At 38.1% G+C, this 20,131-nt stretch overlaps 1 protein-coding gene across 1 annotated transcript in view; it reads right to left on the bottom strand.

Moving 5' to 3' along the window:
* Positions 1-20,131, bottom strand: part of SNAP91 (synaptosome associated protein 91) — a 68,024-nt gene that overhangs the window by 32,902 nt on the left and 14,991 nt on the right. Inside the window, exons 3-13 of the mRNA XM_085056410.1 lie at positions 15,668-15,810; positions 14,540-14,615; positions 12,635-12,737; positions 10,952-11,045; positions 9,669-9,780; positions 8,208-8,314; positions 6,997-7,038; positions 3,763-3,833; positions 3,349-3,354; positions 2,364-2,391; positions 463-572 (exon numbers count right to left, since the gene is read on the bottom strand). Coding sequence (XP_084912536.1) covers positions 463-572; positions 2,364-2,391; positions 3,349-3,354; positions 3,763-3,833; positions 6,997-7,038; positions 8,208-8,314; positions 9,669-9,780; positions 10,952-11,045; positions 12,635-12,737; positions 14,540-14,615; positions 15,668-15,810 — 892 coding nt within the window. The remainder of the gene's footprint in view (positions 1-462; positions 573-2,363; positions 2,392-3,348; positions 3,355-3,762; positions 3,834-6,996; positions 7,039-8,207; positions 8,315-9,668; positions 9,781-10,951; positions 11,046-12,634; positions 12,738-14,539; positions 14,616-15,667; positions 15,811-20,131) is intronic.

The following is a 20,131-nucleotide window of genomic DNA, read 5'->3' as shown; positions in this document are numbered from 1 at the left end:
AACCTCTAAAGTTCAATCACTTCTGCTCTTTACAATGAGCAACAGCGCTTTTTTCTGCTTTTGACTTGAAAGTAAGGTTCAGATTTTCTCACAGGTAAAATGTTTATCTTTACTTTAACCTTCAGAAGTTCATTATCTTTGTGCTTGATTAACTGATTTGAAAAGCAAGAAAAGGGAATATTAACTAAGCAGTTTTAGAAAGAGAATCCTGAAGGTCAGTAAAGACTACTGTGGATTAGCACATTACTTCAGTCTACTCAATTAGAAATTCTGTACAGCATTTTTTGGTGGGGGGGTATTAGAGTTTATTTGTGATCTATAGTGGCAGAATAATGTAGCCCATTGAATAGTGATGTACACTGCCTGTAAAATAAGCAAAGCCCTACAGGCCAGCCTCCTGTTACAAGTATGACTTTGGTACCTACACAAAGCTCAGTAACTCAAATTCACTTTTTAACTTACCTGACTGGAGCAGCTGTAGATGATGTTGCAAAAAGATCAACTGGAGGAGATGTATCAATAGTTTTTGCTGGAGTAGAACTAGGAGATGTAACAGTTGTGGCTGGAGAAGACTGGAGAAATATTTTAAATATACATTCAATATACCAGCACATAGATGCACATACTTTAAAACTCCAATTTTGACCTCAGGTCTTGTTATTATGAGCTGTTCTTTCCTTTGAAAGAATTTAAGGAAGACAGGGCTAAGTTTTCAAATGACAGTAGAGTGGAGAAACCTCAAGGTGACTCCAAAGAAGAAAAAAAGTTTCTACAAGGTTTATTCTAAAGAGGTTGTTTCCATATTTGTCAGACTCTTCATTTTGTCTGTGGAATGAAATAGTTTTTTGTCCACAACAGCACCTTAGTACTCTAACCACAAAAATGGTGAGAGAAGAGAAATAGTCAGAAACCAGCTAAAAGAGTGTAAATCTTCAGAAGAGAGTTTAAAGAGCCATCAACAGCACTCAAGGTTAAGTCCTTGGGAAGATACAAAAGACAGCTCAGCCTATGACTTTGCTTCATTAGCTCCTCCAATTCTGGATAAAGATACTTTAAGTATGGTAAGGACAGACACTCAGAAGAGTATATTGCAACTCCTCTGTGAACTTGAAGACTCAAGTTACCTTGCACAGTGTCAATTTAATTCTAAAAGACACTAAAAGCTTTGGTACAGCATCTCACATGCTAGAGAAATCCTTTTCCTAACAACTGAAACCCAGACCTAATTTTAGTACTGTTTACCATTCTGACCACTTCTAAGAAGGAAAAAGAATGGCAAATTCAAAGAGATTTTCCTCTGAGTTTTTCTATTGCCATCCCATCATCATAACTCTAGCAGACAAGTGTAAGCTTCCTGGACTCTCCTCAAAGCTTTACTAAGGTTTAAGACTATAATGGTCCCAATCCCTCATGTGCATCAAGGAAGATGTGGTTAAAGTTTTAAGAACACTTTCTGACCCATCATGTAGTTCTCACCAACTGCTCTCATATTAAACAGGAGATTTGGGGCGTTTATTCTTTTGTTGGTTTTGTTGTTGTTTTTTGTAAAGGGCTTTTCGGAAAGAAATTTAAGAGCTTTCTCTAGAATCAGGCATTGAACCCCTACTTTCGATTCAGAATATTTCATTGTGTTTTTCCTGCACAACACTTATTATGAGACACAGCCATGGCACCTGGCAATGCTCCAGGGATACCAGAAGCTACTATTACTAACACCATAAAGCTCATTAGTATATCTGACACTCAAACCAAGGTATTTTCACTGGCAACTCTTGCTTTAAATTAAGGTCAGCAGTCTCACTAAAGGTAATTTCTGAAACTAGATATATTGGATGAAATTTTTCTTCCTTTTTTCATGGCGTTTTACATGAACAGGGTTTTAGAAGAGTCAGAACTTCCTCCTAAAAAGCTGTGGAGGGAGTGAAAGAGTGAAGTATTTGGAGGAGAAATACCCTGGAGCAAGTTTCCCAGTGGCATGAGGATTAAGGTGAAGTGAAAGTAAAAAAAAACCAAACCAAAACAACAAACCAAAAAAAGCAAAAACCAACAAAAACCCAAAAAACCAAAACCCAGAAGTTGAGATAAAAATATGTGTATCTTTTATGCTTTCACATAGAGCAATCATACATCCAGGTAAAGTTCCTTAGCATCCTGACTGGTCCAAGCACTGCAGCCCTTCAGATCAGTGGCATGCTCTTATGGGGCCATTTATAAAGCCATTGAAAGATGCAATTCTGTCAATTATGTGGCGAAGTCTAAAAAGTAGATTAGGAGATTAAAACTTAACTCTTTATTCCCTTCCAATGTTCTAAACCATAACACCTGAACAAGAATTATCTAGGATAGCAATTGGCAGTATTTACCTTGCTCAGAGGAGAGGGAGCCCCAGATCTAGGAAAAAAAGGGGGTTTTCAGGTAAGTACAGTTTTGAAATTATGTTTCTGCTCATCAAAATTCCTGCAAAAAGACCAAAACCTAAGCATGGAAGCTTTCTGAAGACCTTTTCAATTGCATGCCCTCTACATTTCTCAAACTTCCATGTGCCACTTTAGACAAGGAATGCAAATTTTACTTCAAATCTTAAATTAATCTGTTAAACTAACTGGCATCACAGGATTATTCTGCCCTTTAAATAAGCTCTCCTAAATGGAGGGAAGGCAGAGATACATGCAAATATCTTGCTTTGGGGCCTACAGGAGCCAGTAGGAAAGAGTTACTGGGGCAAGATGTCATCATATTAGAAAACCATGCAACAGCAGCAAAGCATCACCAATACTGAAGTAGTTATCTAACATAAGTCTTCTGAGGATGTGTCAGCACATTTCCAAAATCTACTTACTTTTAAAGAAAGTCAGAGTTACTTGAAAATAACCAGATTTAAAAGTATGAGAACAGTGAGTTGGAAAGTTCAAGCTGAAAGTTCTCCCACATGCACAAAAATCACACTAACAGTAACTGACAAAGCCTTAATCATAACTTAAAATGCATGTCAGTGCATTTGTTTGCTTTCATTATGAGGTATGAAAATACTGCTACATATTTTTAGAGCTGCTTTGATCTAAGAGATGAAAGGAGAAGTTGAAGATAAAGCTGCACCAGTATTGAACTAGCATCCATCCCATAAGTAACTTGAATTGGATAAGTCCTGGAAGCTGTAGAACTGATTAGAGTATTTCCAGATCTTTTAATCACAGAAATTACAAAAAAATAACTTAATAACTATAAACAAAAGCAATGAACCATTTAGCTCCATTCAAAGAAAATTATTATTTCTAAGTGTTCAAGCCACCTTAAAAAATACACATAACCATGCCTGCAAGCAACTGATATGTAAAGGTGTGTACTTACCCTTCGCTAAATTGCAAGGAAAGCAACAGTAAAAGAGAAAACAGAGGTTTAGCTTAATCCTTCCTAGACTTAGCCATGGCAAGTATCTAGTAAGAAGATGCAAAACCATTAGAAAATAAATCGATTTTGATGATAAAAGCCTTAGCAGCATGCAAACCCCCAGTTCATTCTAGTTTTTCTCAATTAATTTTACTTCATTTTAGAAAGTGTCGTCTTGTTCTGTGTGTTTTCCCCCCACCAGTATTTAAAGAAAAGGTTGCCATTAAGATGACTTTGCAAAGGAAAGGAAAAGCCTTGTCTTACTTATTTTCTAGCTAAGTGAGAAAAAGAGGTTGGGGGAGGCAAACTCAAACATCAGCTAATCCCACATAGTCACTAATATGCCTAGATAGATGGTACAACATATATACCTACTTGTTGCCAGGTTTTTTTCCTTCCAGTGAGTTTAGATGTTGCTCAAGAGTCTCCATGAGACTGCTGGGAGCCTTGAAAGCAAAGACAAAGATACACACCTCAATGTATTGCAGTGATCTAACCATACTTTGAAATCCAGCACCAACTTCCCTGAAGTCCACCATGTGCATGCTCATGCAGTTACTTTATTTACATCAGTGTGGAAATAGTGGATTTCCATACTAGAAGTATTTAGGGAAAGGCAGTTTTTAAAAAGATGTTACTGTGTCCAGATTTACAGAGAGAAAACATTTACCTCCCATACGCAGCACCTGAAGCCTAAATCCAGAATGTGCTGCTCATCATGCTTTAAATCAGTGTTAAACATTCACAACAGCACAGGCATCCACAGGGTTAATTTTAAGATTCATAGATCCGAGGTCACACTTTCAGTTTTGCCTGTAGTCAAAGCTCAAGACCTTTTCCATGACCAGAGGATTAGAAAGCATTTGCAGCCTAAACAAAACAAAGTCCTTTCCAATGCCCCCAGAGGGAGCTACCTTTGGTTTAAGACTCCCAACATCACAAAACCTTACAGCTGTTCTTCTCAAAATGGTACCCAGGCAAGGTTACTGTGCAGCTAGCTCGAAATGCAGACAGATCACTATTTTAGACATCTATAAAAAACTAAGCTTTTTCAGGCCTCCCTGATCTTAGGTTTTATTTTAAGCAACCTTTTTGTGGTCAGCAGCCAATACCCCCAGGCACTTGCTGTCACAATGGCAGACAGAAAAAGTAGTTGTAAATGCACACTGGGCTTAGCTACTCCAGTACAAAAATAGAGTCTGGATAAGTAGACTCCTAGAAGATCAACAAGCAGGGAAGAAACCCTTGAGAGATAGAGCAGCATAAAATAATTGAATATTTTATCAGGGTTGCAAGTTCATCAGTTCATTAGTCTCTAAACAGGGAATTCTCTTTGTCAGTCTCCTTCAGATCAACCAGAATTCCTGATAGCAATACCTATGATGTTTTTCATAAATAATGTCTTTAATTTCAGGGCAGACATAGTTATCAAACAAGTCAGTTTGTGTTGCCTGAAAACAAGATTATCCACTGCTCTTATACTGAAAAACCAGCTTGCTGGCTGAATCAGATATTTCAGGATGCACAGCACCCGCTAGTTCCAATGCACAGCTTAGTGTGCTTGCAGTGTCTGCATATTAATTTTAGTATTAAACCAGTAACTTAACACATGCAGAAATTTAAAATGCTCAAAATAATCTTAGATGACACATTGAGTTTAAGTACGTCCCACGTACATAAGCAATGAAGACACATTTTGACCTTGCTCCTTTTATAGGCATATTTATTAATTTTCAATTCATTTGGGCATAAGAATTGGTTAAACACAAGTGACCTAATTATAAGAATTCTCCAGCAGCAAGTAAAAGAAGAAAGGTAAAACAAACTAAAAAAATCCAGAGATTCAGACTTCTTTGTATTCAAAAGGCTATATTGTAAGCTATAATTTGCGTGACTTAAACACGTAAGGAAAAACTATGTTTCAAAAAAATAATAATAATAATCCCATGATCTACTGTTACCAGTTACCTCTAGACACGTTAGATAGCTTACCAATATCTTAGTCAATATCTTAGGTTTCTTACCAATATCTTAGGATATCTTACCAATATCTTAGGTTTCTTAAAAACCAACAAGATAATACAAAGTTTTTCTTTCAAACAGAACTCAGAGAGGAAGCTTCAGAAAATTTCTACCCAGAGGCAAAAATTTGGAAAGAAAATACTATCTAGTACCCAATTTGCAACACTGAACATTGCTTAATTTCCTCTAGATACTGCTTTAACATTAGACAATCTATCAGTCAGCATTATGCTGGAACCTTAGATATAGGTTCCCCACTAGCTACTAAGGGCAAAACTGTCATACTTTAGAAATGCTAGTAAATAAAAATGAGCCAAGATCTTTAGCTGCAAAGATGCTGTCTCAGCCTCCAAAACTCTGCAGCCAAACTATAAAGTCCAAAGATGACAACTATCAGTGTGAATTGCACTACTGGGACCACTTGTCTGGGTTTGCCAAATATGTAAACATGGAGTGTCAACACAATCAATTTCTTGCAGAATACTACCAATTATTACCATGGATTTCTACAGGAATTTAGGTATACCATTGATACTATATGGAATTAGGTACTAGTTATTAGTTGAAATTCAGTTCCATTATTCACCTTTTATTTATTTCTCTCTGAAATACACTGCCTAGGTTGCATACATAAGCTATACAGCATGTTGCAGGCTAGCCTTTGCATGTGAGTCCCAAGCAGCCTTTGAAAGAAGACAGCTATGAGGGACTACCTGAGCAGACCACTGAAGTGGTCAGGAAGTTTGATGAGATGATCATTGCAGACCCTTTCCTTCCAAAAGAACTGTTCTATTTTAAAGTGTTGGCTCATGGGGGGGAAGGGACCATCCACGAGCAGTAACTAGGGTGCAGCTGAGTGAGTACAGCCCTGACGATGCAGAACAGGCTGGTGCAACACGAGCAGAAGCAGATACAAGTGCCACAGGAATTTATTATGCATATTTCATTAACTGGATTTGAGGTGATTTCTTCTGGTTTAAGGACTTAGCTCATGACTGACTGGACTGTGTTAAAAAAAGGCCCCTGAGGTACAGAGTTAGGGGAACATACTACATCAGCTATTTCAGGATTAAGTCTGGTATTGCACATGCTGCTTTTCTCTGCTGAAAGAGTGGCCAGACTTTATAGCACCATGTATCTGGAATCCACGAAGATAAAAACTCTCCACATTCTCATAATGTCTCACTTCCAAAATTTTTAAGTGGCATTTAACTGAGAGAGACACTATTCTGATGCTGCTTTAAACCAGGCTTTCAAGAGGCTATCAAAAACCTGCACGAACAAAAACTATACAAACAGATGGGGTTTGCTGCTGCTAAGCAGTTTGGGTTGCTCTTCTGTTCCAATTTTACTGGCATCAAAACTGCCACAGGTAAACTCTTCAGCACGGATCTCTTCCTCTAATATCCTCTTCACATTAAACACAAAGGAAGGCATCCAGGGCAATTTGCAAGTGATACTTAAAGGGATACTACAGCATGTTAGGTGGTATGACTTCCTACCAACATTTGCATTCCTGGTGTGCTTTCCTCATTGCAAAACTTTTATTTATTACACAAATTCAAAAAGACTACAAGAGAAGCTTACCTGTGTAAGATCAGGGATATCACCTTTGTCAATTCCAACTTGCTGTGGAGAAAAAAGAGTAAAACATAAGAGCATTATTCCACTGCATCAGGCATTAATTTTGAGTAGAACTGCTGTTCAAGCTATAATGCAATTTCTTTAGAAAAACACTACAAAGTTAGAAAGCACACATCCACCTTTCCAGTAGCTACCTTCAACAACCTTCAGCAGACTTCCCCCCCCCCCAAAATAAAGATCCATTTAAAATAAAAGGATAAAATAATGGAGCTTGATTTCACACACAAGAAATTCATACTCTATACTCAAATACACTGGTCAGGTACTGCTGTCTCAGAGGGCAGCAAATTAAGATCGAAGTCTGCAATCTTCTATTAATGGCCCTGTGGCTTCACTGTGGTTCTTCAGAGTGACTGCTAGTTTGGCTTTTACAGAAGAACAAGCTCCACTGCACCTCATAATTTTGAAGTATAGTCACTATAACCACTGTCCAGAAAAGCTGACCTGTGTCTCTTAAGTACTTTCCTCCCTCAAGTTCAATACTCATATCTGACATTATGAGTCATTAGGGAGTCTATCAGGCTTCTCCATAGATAAGTGAATTAGCAAAGAAACAAACTTTTTATTCAGCTCATTACTGCTGTCCATTATAATGAAGTATGAAACATGGAAAATGTGCACCCTGTGCCAAAGAGTCAACTACCACAAATGAGAACCCAGCAAAGGAGTTAATTAACCATGTAATATTCCTATTATCCACATAAGAGGATGATAACAAGGAACAAAACCAGAAAAATCTCACATTACAGTTAAGTTTATGTTGGCTGCAAAGACTAAAAAAAACCCAGGCTTACAAAATCTACATGCTTTTATTCCCAATTGCTGTATCTTCCTCTAATGTTTAAACATGTCATAGAGGTATGCATCTATTACAGAATTTCTCAAAAATATTGGACCATTTGAAGTCATGTCATCTGTTAATTTAGCCAGGAAAGCTGAGTTTGGCTGCACCATAGAGGCATGTGAAAGTTCTAAGCAAGGCTTAACTACAAGAGCTGAACAAGCAGATCCAAGATCCAGACCTATTTACACACGTTGAGAGAGATGCTTAACAAGTGCAAATAATATTTTACATTGGTGCTAAAAAAGGAAAATAAAAAAAAAAATCACAAAATATATAAGTGCCAGACTCCAGAAGACTGAAAGCCACTTACCTCCGCAACTTTAAGAAACTCTGATACTCTGGTCATTCGAGTTAGAAATCGTTTGTAGATTTCAAGAGCATCTTTACATTGTCCCTTTTTCATTTCAAAAAATTTCTCTAAAGAAATAATGTGGTAAATTTCAGTTAAGATGTCTTACATTAGGTCTTAAATCAGCAACTCTAGTTTATAGAAAAATCACGTTTCAAGAATATGACACTATGCTAACATTTATTACTTGGACATAAATTTAGTGGCATTCCTCTTGTCTAGTATAATTTAGAAGCTGGGCTTGTTGAGCTGCTAAAGAATTATATAGACCATAAAACTGAACCTCAACCAGCCACAGCATTGTATGTAATGTCAACCATTTTTAAAGACTAAAAAGTAAGCAGGTGAAGTAGCTACCCAACTTAAAGTTCAAAATAATTAAGGATACTTAAGCATATTTTAATACATGTCCTCTCTAAATTGCCTTCACTCCAAAGAACCCATTTTTTTCAATTAAGTAGCTCTCTAAAGTCCATTTGTGTCCACTATTAAACCCAGCTGCCACATATTTGAACCCAAACTTATGCTTTAGGTAGCAGCAGACAGTGAAATTTCAATTGAATTTTTATGCCCAACCCATTGTGTCATGCTGGTGATCACAGCAGGCTGCCTGAGATTCAGAACATGCTCACAGCCTCCTTTACACTTTGTAGGCTGATGATAGGTAGGGTTCTGGAGGGGATCCAGTTTTGGCAGTCATGATTTCAGGAAGATCAGGAATGTTTTTCAGGAGTATATTACTTCATACAAGGCTACCACATAACATTATCACTCTTTTCATCTCCCTGAAAGAAGGTTATAGCCCAGTGAGGTTGGTCTCTTCTCCCAGGCAACTGGTGACAGGACAAGAGGACACAGTCATAAGCTAGGCCAGGGAAGGTTTTGGTTGGACATTACGAAGAAATTCTTCACAGAAAGGGTGATTAGATATTGGAATGGGCTGCCCAGGGAGGTCATGGAGTCACCATCCCTGGAGGTGCTTAAGGAAAGACTGGATATGGCACTCAGTGTCATGGTCTGGGTGACAAGATGGTGGTTGGTCACAGGTTCGACCCAAAGATGTCAGAGGTCTTTTCAAACCTAATTGATTCTGTGATATAACAGAAGAATGTGGGTATCTTAAAAATGCAAAAGCTTCTAACTTTGCAGGACATATTACACATGCTCACATAGCACCACACTTTTCTTTAAGCATAGAGATGGTCACTGTCTTTAAAATACACATCTACACACTTTTAAGGACATGTGAAGATCCAGCCTCAGATGAACACTAACGTAAGCTTAAAATTTCCTCTCATTTCAGACTAGAGGAGTGAAGAAAAACGTAGCTTTAACGGAAGTTAAATAAAAAAACTGAAGCAGATCTGAAACTGATTCTTCACTTGCTAATGGTATGTGAGATAAAGATGCCAGGTTACTTACCTAGTAAGTTAATAACCCCATCATTGTAGCAAGCAAAAAGTTTGATGAGATCTTTAAACAGAAGCATGAATGCAGCATTTATGACGCCATTTGTCAGTTCATTTGGATGAACCTACACACAAAGTATCAGCTATTAACAAAACAAATGTCAAATGGAATTAAACATTTTGGCTTACATCAGGTATTCAGTGCTGTTATAGACAGAATCAAACACTGAAGTTTTCATGCTAAGACACTAGACAAAAGCTTTGGCTAGCAAATCAAGTATTGCTTTCTTCACCACTCCAAAACAATCCCCTACAGCAGAGGAGTATCCACATCAACAGTAAACATCTTAGTCTTGTCTCCTTCACTTATGAAGAAGAGGAGGGCAGAGATGCTATTAACAGCTTTAATGAAACGGACAAAAGACATCAGTTTACAGCAGAACTTAACTAAACCTCAATAAGTCTACGAGACAATGCATTTGGATTAATGATGTCAAGACCCTTTCAGTTCTCACATTAACTTGAGAAGAAAATACGCGCTCATTTATTAAAAGATCTTTCTTTTCTTAAAAACATCTCATCTTCTGAGAGCACTATCACAATTCCTATGCCATTTAAGGAATGGAAAGCACATTGCGAGACATGCCCTTCAAAGGCCTCCTTCTGAGAGCTGCAGTGGGCTCTACCTGCCACCTCAAAGTGTATCTTGCTGCCCACCAACAAGAGAAGAACCAATTCCTTCAAAGACCTCTTTGAAATGTTACACTGTGCCTCCTACAACAATTGATTCCTGTTTTAATCCTTAGATAAACAATCCAGATAAACAATCCCACCAACATTCATGACATGATAAATATATCGTACACACTTATTTGTATGAACAGTCTAGATCAAACTTTAGCCAATTTAGTTCACAGCTGAAAACCAGATTAATATTTTGAGAAAGCCAAACAATGTATATTCAGTATTTTAATGGACCTCCCCTCCTCCCCCAAAAGAAGTTGATTGCCAAGAGACAGAAAACAGAGTATGCAGTCTTCTTGTTTTGCCCATTTCTTCCCCCCCACTGATGAAGTTCCCTCTACAAAACCAAAAACGCAGTCTTTACATTTCATACATATGGGCAAGGGCCATCCTTGGCAACAATACCTCAGTGGGACACTGAAAAGGGGATTTTTTGGCCTGCCCTAGGGGACGATGAGTAAAGCATTACCTACAAGGTGAAACGTGTTCATTACAATGCATCATGTATAAGTCACTGCCCAGTATTAATGCTAGGTCAGCTTCAATACATACATCAAATTCAAGTAGTGCATCAATTTGTTCCTGTAATATTGGCATACTCTTCAGCAGCTTTTCAGGAGCCATTGTTCTCATTACACCTTCAGCTCTGCAAGAGGGAATATAGATTAGAAGCCATGCCATTTCCTCTCTTCCCACCCCCAAACTGATCTGTTGTCTAAAATTTATGCTTAAAACACCTGTAACTCATTTTAAACCATTTCAAAAGCACAGTCTGATTCTCCTGCTTCTCATGTCATCATGAGAGCTGGTGTGAAACATACTTCATCAAGCCACCCTTCCTGACAGCAGGTGAGGAAAGGCTTTGTGTTAGTGATGAATGCAAGACATTGATCTCTTTATTGAAAGATGACACTAGGAGCTTAAATGACTAAGTAGAAATACTGCCACAGAAGTACTCAGAGAACTAATATGTGCATGAAGCTTGTTATGAATAACTAATGACAACTCATTGCGGACATGTCCATGGATGTGTAGCATTTCTTAAGTGTCATCCATAGTCTTAAAGCAGTTTTCAAGCATGGTCATTTTTATCTCTATGACAAACCCGTACAACCATCATTATGTATTGTCCTGTTCTGGCTGCACACAGTATATATATGCAGACTGGAAATACGTACCATTACTCTTTCTTATTTTATGCTATACTTAATAGTATACTTTATGCCACTTTATTCTGAGCACCAGAATTAACAGGCATACAAAGCCTTTCCAGGAATATAGAGCAAGGCAAGAACAATAGGATCCCCAGCAGCTCAAACTTAACTTTATTTAACATCACGTGTTCAGGAGTGAACTCTTATGGCCCTCAGCAAGGGAATGGCATCCAGCTACGCAGCAAAGCTGTCACAGTGGGCCCTACACCTTCTGGCTGTTTGAGAAGCAGGCGAGAACAGCCTGGTAGCAATTCCTGCATTAACAGGTCAGGCTGCAGAGTACACCAGAACCATCACAAGGATCCTGTACGCAACTCATGATTAGCAGGAGCATCTTTAGCATGCAGTCAATTAAGCTGCACCTTCAGTGGGTGTTATGCCACTTGCTGTGTCATCTGTGCTTCAAGAGAGAATCTAGAGCCCTTAAAGTCCCAGTTAGAGGAGTCAGAGACCAGAAAAATGTTCTCATAAATACCAACATACTACTCTGCGCTGGGTTAACTTATTTTTTTTAACAAAGTCCTTGTGGAAAATAAAACCAGCCTCTTACAACCTCATTCTGTTCAGTTTATAACTGCTTGCTCTGTTGCCTACTAAGAACTTCAGGTGTTCACTTCAGGCTTTGTTTGCAATGAGCCAACTTTCTTAGTGAAAGTGTCTAGAGAGTAATGAAATATCCTAAGCATAGTTTCAGAACATTTCCCTCTCCAAACCCTAAAACAGTCTAACAGCAGCACAATTTAATGAGTCAGTTTTAAACCTAGCACTAAAAGCTCCTAGTTCTGCAAGGCACTTTACCCTTAGTCTTTAGTATTTGCCTTACTACCCAGTATTTCCACTCCTCTTTAGGCAAATTTCAACCAATTACAAGTACTTCAAAAACCAAGTGTTTCATTGTAGCTATACAAACCACAAAATAACAAAGTCACTGAGAAATGAAGATTAAGTGTAATGCCACAAATAAGAGATTCATGGCTCACTCAGGCAACTTTATTAATATATGTATCTAAACTTTGCTTACCCTTTCTTCACTCTTGCAAAGTCAAATGCCATTTGTCTGTAGGAAAATGCTTTTTCATTCAAGTATCTACTATAACGCCTTATAAAGGTGGACATGTCATAACCTGTAAAAAACAGGTACATATTTTATGTTTCATTTTCATGTTTGCTGAAAGTTCTTAAGTAAAGGATAATATATGGATAATAATAACAGACCCAAAGATTATGCAATTTCTGTTACACAGTGCAACTTCACATACAGAACGGGCATCACAAGACATCTTTCAGCTTCTGAAGAAACATCAGCAGTGGTGCACCAAAATAATCTACCATTGTCCTCTGCTTCCAACAGATTCATTCAATGTACCAGTGGCATTGTTCCTGGGGAAGCCTTCTAGAGGCCCCTACATTAGTTATGGGGTAACATTACTTTGTGGCAAAAAAGTTACCCCTCTATTAACAGGGAAAAATATCAATTTAGTAAAAAGATTTTCCTGAACTGGTATGTGACTTCCAGGATAAAGCCCAAGTTCAATTTAAACACCCTTGATATTTTATGCACGTTAGTCACTCCAGCTCTTACATGGGCCTTCAAAATTCCCTGACTAGGTTTACCAGAACAAAGAAACTGTGATGGCACCCACAGAGATTAGTGCCCTCCTTGAACTGTTACACCAGAGAGCCTCAAGGCACATAACACTGTACAAGCTACCTCAAACTTCAAGCCTGTAACATCTGAGCAGTTAGTATTATAGTCTATCCTTCAAAGATTCTTCCTCTGAGCCACAGAAATGTGTATAGAAGGCAACTCATCTTCCTCTTCAATCTGGGTCCCTTTTTGCTACCTTCCTAAAAATCCACACCCTTCAATTTAGTCATTGACTGCATTTTTCCTTAATATGTTTCAGCATTAAGTATCCCTGCCAACCCAAGCATAACGCTACCAAATCTGATGCCTCATTATCTATGATACAATGTGTATTACTTATGAAATGGCAATTTCAGTTTAAAGAAAATAGTGAAGAATAAAAATGCATGCATATAACAGAATTAATTGCTGGCAAACTCCAGAGTCTTTGAGCACATATACATACTTATATGATGTTTTGCTTAGATGAACACATTCTTAGTATTTGTTTAGCTTTGCTCCTGCCCTGTAACCATATCTAAAAGATGCTTAAGTCTTTTTGGTGTCACATGCCTACATGGAGAGATGAAGTATTGTGGCATTGCTTTGAATTTGCCCATTATTGTAGCATTCCTGTAGTCTGCATACAATCTACAAATACTCTCTGACAGCTGAAGAATTATATTTTCCCTCTTTTCTAGTAGAGTTACCATGAAACAAGCTTTTCCTCTGTTAATTGAGGGCACAGGAAAATTTACTAATAATTCCAGAGCGAAGAGTAGAAAAGCAGGCTGTGTAAGATTTAGAGGGAACAAGTCTGTAATTTCTGCCTAGACCTTTCTAAATTCATTATTCAAATCAAATCAAAACCTACCAGTTCTTTTGATGCCAACAGTCCCACCATTACTAGTTACAGAGAATGCCTAAAACACAGTGTCCCCAAGCAACCGAATAACCATTTACGACTCAGTAAAAAAAAAAAAAAAACTAAATAGAAAGTTATCCATTTCAACTTTTAACACCCATAAGAGTTAAGCAGACAGCTGACCCAGCCCAGATTTCAACCAGTACTTAAAGGATTTGTACAGTTTCCCCTTTTGGGTAAAAATATCGCAGGAGATGAAAAACATTGTTCTGAAGTTGTTTAGCAGTTCCCTTGTGCTCCTGTATTTATTAAGTACTTATAATAAGGCTTCAGTAGCTCATTTTTATATTATTATATCTTATGAATGAAGGAGCAAATTAACAATAGTATCTTATCTAAAATCTTGTTAAGATTATAGACACAAGTAGGCTTACCATGAGATCCACTTTTGTCCAGAAAATTGCTGAGATTGAACAATGTGTTTCTAGATGCCAGGTACTGAATAAATCTCTGCAACACAAAGTCATTTTTCTTATCACAGGCTGTGTCTGAAGGCTTTTTACCTCCTCGCAGCACGACTACCAGTCTACTTTCAGCATACAACATGAAACCACTGATTTTTGTCTTAGCCTTCAACACCTTCCCCAAAACACTTTTTGTCCATTCAGATTAACTTCTTTTAGTCAGAATTTCTAGAAAACATTCTAGTGCAGATATAAAAAATAGATTATGTTGAAAATACAAAATATACTGTGAAAGGAGCAGTAAAAATGTCTAATTCTCAGGGATTTGAGGGAGCACAAGATTTATCTGTTACAAAGCACATATTCAGGCTAGTCCCAGACTTCTCAATCCAGCAGCCCTCAGTTTCAGCCAAGTTGAGGGCATGTTTTAGTAACAAGCAATAATAATAGGCCCCTCATCAAATACATGGACTAACAGCCTGAAACAGTTAAAGAAATCAGATGAGAATATTGACCAAAACTTGGAATGGAAAAAATAGGAGTAAAAATTTACACTGTGAGAAGTTCATTGCATGAAAACACTACATACAGCCAGGGAGGAATTGTTTCACAGTCATACTAAAGTTCTTTAAATACGCTGTCTTTCTTTATGCAGACATACCTGTCTATACAGGTGAATAAAAAGCAAGGATAAGGATAACTTGATACGAAAGGCTTTCAAGTTGAATTTACAGTTCTAGAAAGATTTTAACACTAGTGCAGAGAAGGCAACTATTTGGATGGCAGTAAATACCTGCCAGAACATCAACTTTGACTTTAGTCAAAAACTCCCAGGTAGTGTTTAATCCTGTGTAGCTCTGTTTTCAGATTCAGTGCATAAATTGTCAATATCCTGGCACAGCCTGTGTCTTAGTCTTACGTTATGGTTTTATAAATGGAGAGACAGATAAACAGTCCAACTCTGTTGTTAAAGGTAAGTTTTCATCAATAACAATTCCTGCCCTTTGTTCTCAAACAGAATGCCTCTGCACTACTGACATTTTTGGCTTGGAGTGTGGTCAGTGCCAACGTGGCCTTGAGAGAGCTGTTTGCACTCACCTCATTGCCATGGACCATTAGATGATGTGTGGTGACTAAGGCTTTGAATACGACCACCCAGCTACTATTCGTTGCTCGCTCAAAAAGCGTATCAGCCATCTGAGGGATATTCACGTTTGTTTCATTGGTTGCTTGGATCAAGTCTGTGGGAGAGAGAAAAGGAAGGTGTTAAGTACTAAAATACGATAAAAAGTTTGCAGCATGGCCAAGTTCTCAGACCACCAGGCTGCAGGCCATGGTTGTGACAAACAGCAAGTTCAGTGCTTACATTCCACATTTAAAAAAAACAAACAAAAACAACAACAAAACCCCAAACTGAGATTATATTAGTGTATGCTGACAGCAACAGTGGTCCAACTCTTTCAGCCAACAATAATAGTTTTCCAACAATTCTGTCCCCAGCTATGACCAAATATTTCTCCATCTTTATCCCAGATGAAGTTAGGGTGCACAGCATCATATGACTTTAGTGCTTGAGGGTTTGTAAGTTAATTGTCGCAGTTCATTACCTCTGGGTTAGAGGAATAAGTACTATTGAATTCTTCACTTACAGGTAATATGTCATGCACACTGAACCCAATCGCATCAGCAAAAAGAGGCATCAACAGAAACAGATACTCTAGTCATCCCAGAGGTTGTTTTAATCAGCAAGCTCCAGCACACCTCCTAGAGTTTCTACAGACCCAGTCAGCAGAAGAGTGCATTCAGGCATGCATTAAGAGCTCTTCAACAGCGAGAAGGAACACGGGGAATGACATTAGGTTATACTGAAGTAACTACAACTTATACAGAAGAAGTAAGACATGAGACTGTCTGGGGGAACAACAACATACAGTTTGGTGTCATGTACATAAGAAAGATGTACACTGGCACAGAAGAGTGCATGAAATTAAGGTAAGTAGTTCATCATAAACACTAGGGCAGCAAGCTTTCCACTATGCTCTATATCCCACATCTACTGATAGGATCTATGGTTAACTATTTCATCTGTTATCCACAGATTCCAGTCAGTCTGCCAGCAATTACCTTCTACAAACTATCACCTATTTTTGAGACACAGCTGGAAACTGTATGTTGCAGCTCTATGACCAAAACCCATGTGATGCCAGACATGGCCCTAGCAAGACTTGAGGAGACAACTTCATGCAACACAAACAGCACCAAACACAGATCTGATAGTAGGGCTGAGGATTAAAGTTTGAAGACCGAGGTAGAAAATTTAAAAGTTTAACTACTAGGCTAAGCATTATCTGAAATGAAAATACTCATTTTACTTTCTCTCAGAGGAATCGTTGTTAATGATTTCTTCCCCACCCCCAGACTAGAAATTTTTCTCCAACTATTCATGTAATTCAGTCATGATACTCTACCTAAAAAGCAGACAGGATATTATGTGACTGATCCCTGCACACCTAAACTGTGTGAGTCTAGAGAAGTTCAATTCAATTGGACAGTAAGGTCACCACTTTGCAGACTTCCTTTCCCTCCCCTACAATGGGAGAGCATTAATGTTGCTGAGAGTGGAACTTCAAGGTTCAATATTCAACTACTGATTCTGTCTCTGTAGGAGAGGAAAAGTCCAGAGGACAGGTCTGTCTGAACAAATTGATGAGTCACATCAGCTATTGAGACCCACCTGGTGTGTAAAGACATCCCACACTGCTCTAACAGAAGCATTCAAAAGTTCAGGTTTTGGTTGTTTGGTTGGTTTGGCTTTTTTTTTTTTTTAATGCTTGGCACGTAATCTTTATGGGTTTTTTCCCCTTCTATTACATAGACTTACTTAAGATCCAAGAAATCTCAAGCTCACAGTCACAAGCCTGGGAAAACCACAGTGCTTGCATATGAAATTTTCTATGTTATGGGCATAAAAGCAGCAAGTTGTCTTCAGTTTCAGGCCAGGGGAATGATGGAATGAGACAGGAGACAAAAATTGTGTGATCCGTTTGCCAAGTTTGAATTGAAAATGTTTGTTGTCATGGCATTTTGTTATCTTGGTTATGGACATTGGGTTTCCTTTTTTTTTGCAGAACACCTGAAATTTAAGGTTTACTTCTATAACCTCAGTAATACTACCCTTGAAGGAGGCAGTTCTGCAGACAAAGTATTACAGTAGTAAAGCCATGCTATTGAATGACAGCAGCTCAAGATCACAGAGCTGCAAGAATTCTCCTTGATCTTGTTGTACAAACAGGCCAATAATCTTTTATTCTGTACTGCTGATTAATGCATTATAGAAGACAGTGGTTTGTAAAAGCCTAGAAGCAAGTCACAAGTGGCTTGCTCACTGTTTACCCCGCTCAGAGGTTTTACTGTGAGTGACAACACTTGTCTTTTATGTAACGAAATGCATCAAATTTGTAAGCTTTCAGTCTCGGGCTTCAGTATGCAGATTTTTGAGAAAGAGGGACACTATAAATTGTGTATTCCATTGGTGCACTTTAAGTAATGAAACCTCAGAGGAGTCCACCCACACCAGTGCTGGCAATGGAGGCAACAAGGCACTGCTATATGCTGCCACAGCACTGCTTCTGAAGTCACTCAGTCATTTCTGCCTCCTCTCCAAACTGCTGGAGGGTATGGCATCTCAGTCTGCAGCTCTGAATGTTTTAGGACATGAGTAATTATAGTGTGCAAAATAGAGGCATGATTAAAATTAAGTCTACTACTTTCAGTGCACAGAAAAGAATTAAACCATGCATGAAGATGTCACTTGTCATCTGAGGCCAGAAAAAGGAGATTGGAGGGTGGGGGGGATAATTCGTGCAGAGCTGTTTCCCATTTAGTCACACCACAAAGATAAGGTATTCAAGTTTCCTGGGTTTCTATCCCCAGTACCACAGAGTCACAGCTTAGCCAGCAATCATCAGCATCTGGAGTAAAGCACCAGCATGGCTAACTTTAACAAACCAAGCAGCAGAGTTTGCTGGCTAAGCTAAATTTTAAAATAAGACTTGGAAAAAATTAATTTGACTTTAATGTCGTAAGGAAGAACAGATACAAGGAAAAAGAAACCATATACAAGAAAAAAAATCTAGAAACTAAATTTTCAAAAGAAACAAATTAAGACATTAACTGGTTGGGCAGTTTACAAAAGAGACAATGAAGTTTAGTCTTCCAAGGAAGTCTCAGGTACTTTTGTTAATACAAAATAGGTAATACTAAGAAGCAACAGATGGAGAACAACCCAACAGAAGCCATATGAAGCAATCTTGCAATGTTGACTCCATTTGAGACACACACAAGTAGGGAAAACAAGGATTAAAGGTACCTTCCTGAAGAAGTTTCTGCTACTGCAGGCATCCAGTACACTGACAGCTAATCCCCAAACCCAGATACTGAGCACAAATACAAATTCCAAGCAGAGGAAGAAATCAGGAATTGTACTGCAATAGCACCAAGTGCTTTCACCATGACTTCCACAGCAGTGAAGCAAGTGGACAACGAAGACCTATACACCCTTTATTTGAATCCATTTGTTTATTGTGGGACTAAATTATAATTGCCACATCACAATACGTGATTTCTCCTATTTCCTCTCATTTTCATAGCTGCTATTTTAAAGACTTCTTCAATTTAGAGATATTATTTTGAATTATAATTTTACTTCAATATACTTTTTCTAGTTAAGCTTTGAGATGGAAAATCAATGCACATAGAAGAAATAAATGGTTGTCAATTCTGTGACACCATAACTTAAACCTGAACCACAGTCTTTAAGATCTTGGGCAGGCCAATTTTTTCACCCAGACTTAAACCAACTCCAACTTAATCATACTCTAGCTTTACTTCTCTTCTCTAATTAACACCTCCATTAATAAAAAGACAAACCTGCCAAATAGAGGAAGAATGGTAGAAGTTCAGTGAGGCAGACTGAAGTAAGTTAAGAGATCTTAGCTCGCTCTTCAGGACATTTTGAAGAGCCCACTAAAAGGTGGGACTAGTTTTAGTGTTTGTTAAGCTCATAAGGTAAAAAAGGGAACAGTAAGAAAGTTTCAAAGGTTTCAGAATTTCAGACTCTTTCAGTATTGTTAAAAACTAGTTTCTAGTTTTTAGTTCTTTTTTTTTTCTTCTTAACGAGAGAGATTATACAACACTTTAAAGAATCCCTCTTAGTCCTTTACCTTTCCAGATTGTATTCTGAATCTGGGCAGGGTTTTTTCCTGTTTTGCTTTGGGCTTTTTTTTTTCCTTAATTCTTTAATAAACAGATCTGGGATTTCCCAGTTCATAATTAATTATTCACAATTTACATTTCAGTATGCAGAGAAGTAGCAGCAGAGCACAAGACCTCTCTGTTCAGAGGAATATCAGTGCCAATTTAAGAGCAGCTGTCATTCCAGACTGAATTAACACACAAGCTGCCTCAGCATCTGAGCTGTGTCATACATTCAGTTCCTAAACTTTGCCAAATTTCTCCAACCCCCGACAGACCTTCCTCACTGTTACTCAAAAACTACAATAG

Source organism: Lichenostomus cassidix, chromosome 3, assembly GCF_008360975.1.
Source record: "Lichenostomus cassidix isolate B80296 chromosome 3, HeHo_3.0, whole genome shotgun sequence".
NCBI classification, from domain to species: domain Eukaryota; kingdom Metazoa; phylum Chordata; class Aves; order Passeriformes; family Meliphagidae; genus Lichenostomus; species Lichenostomus cassidix.
Note: the sequence above shows the minus strand (reverse complement) of the source record. Positions and strands in the feature narration are given on the sequence as shown.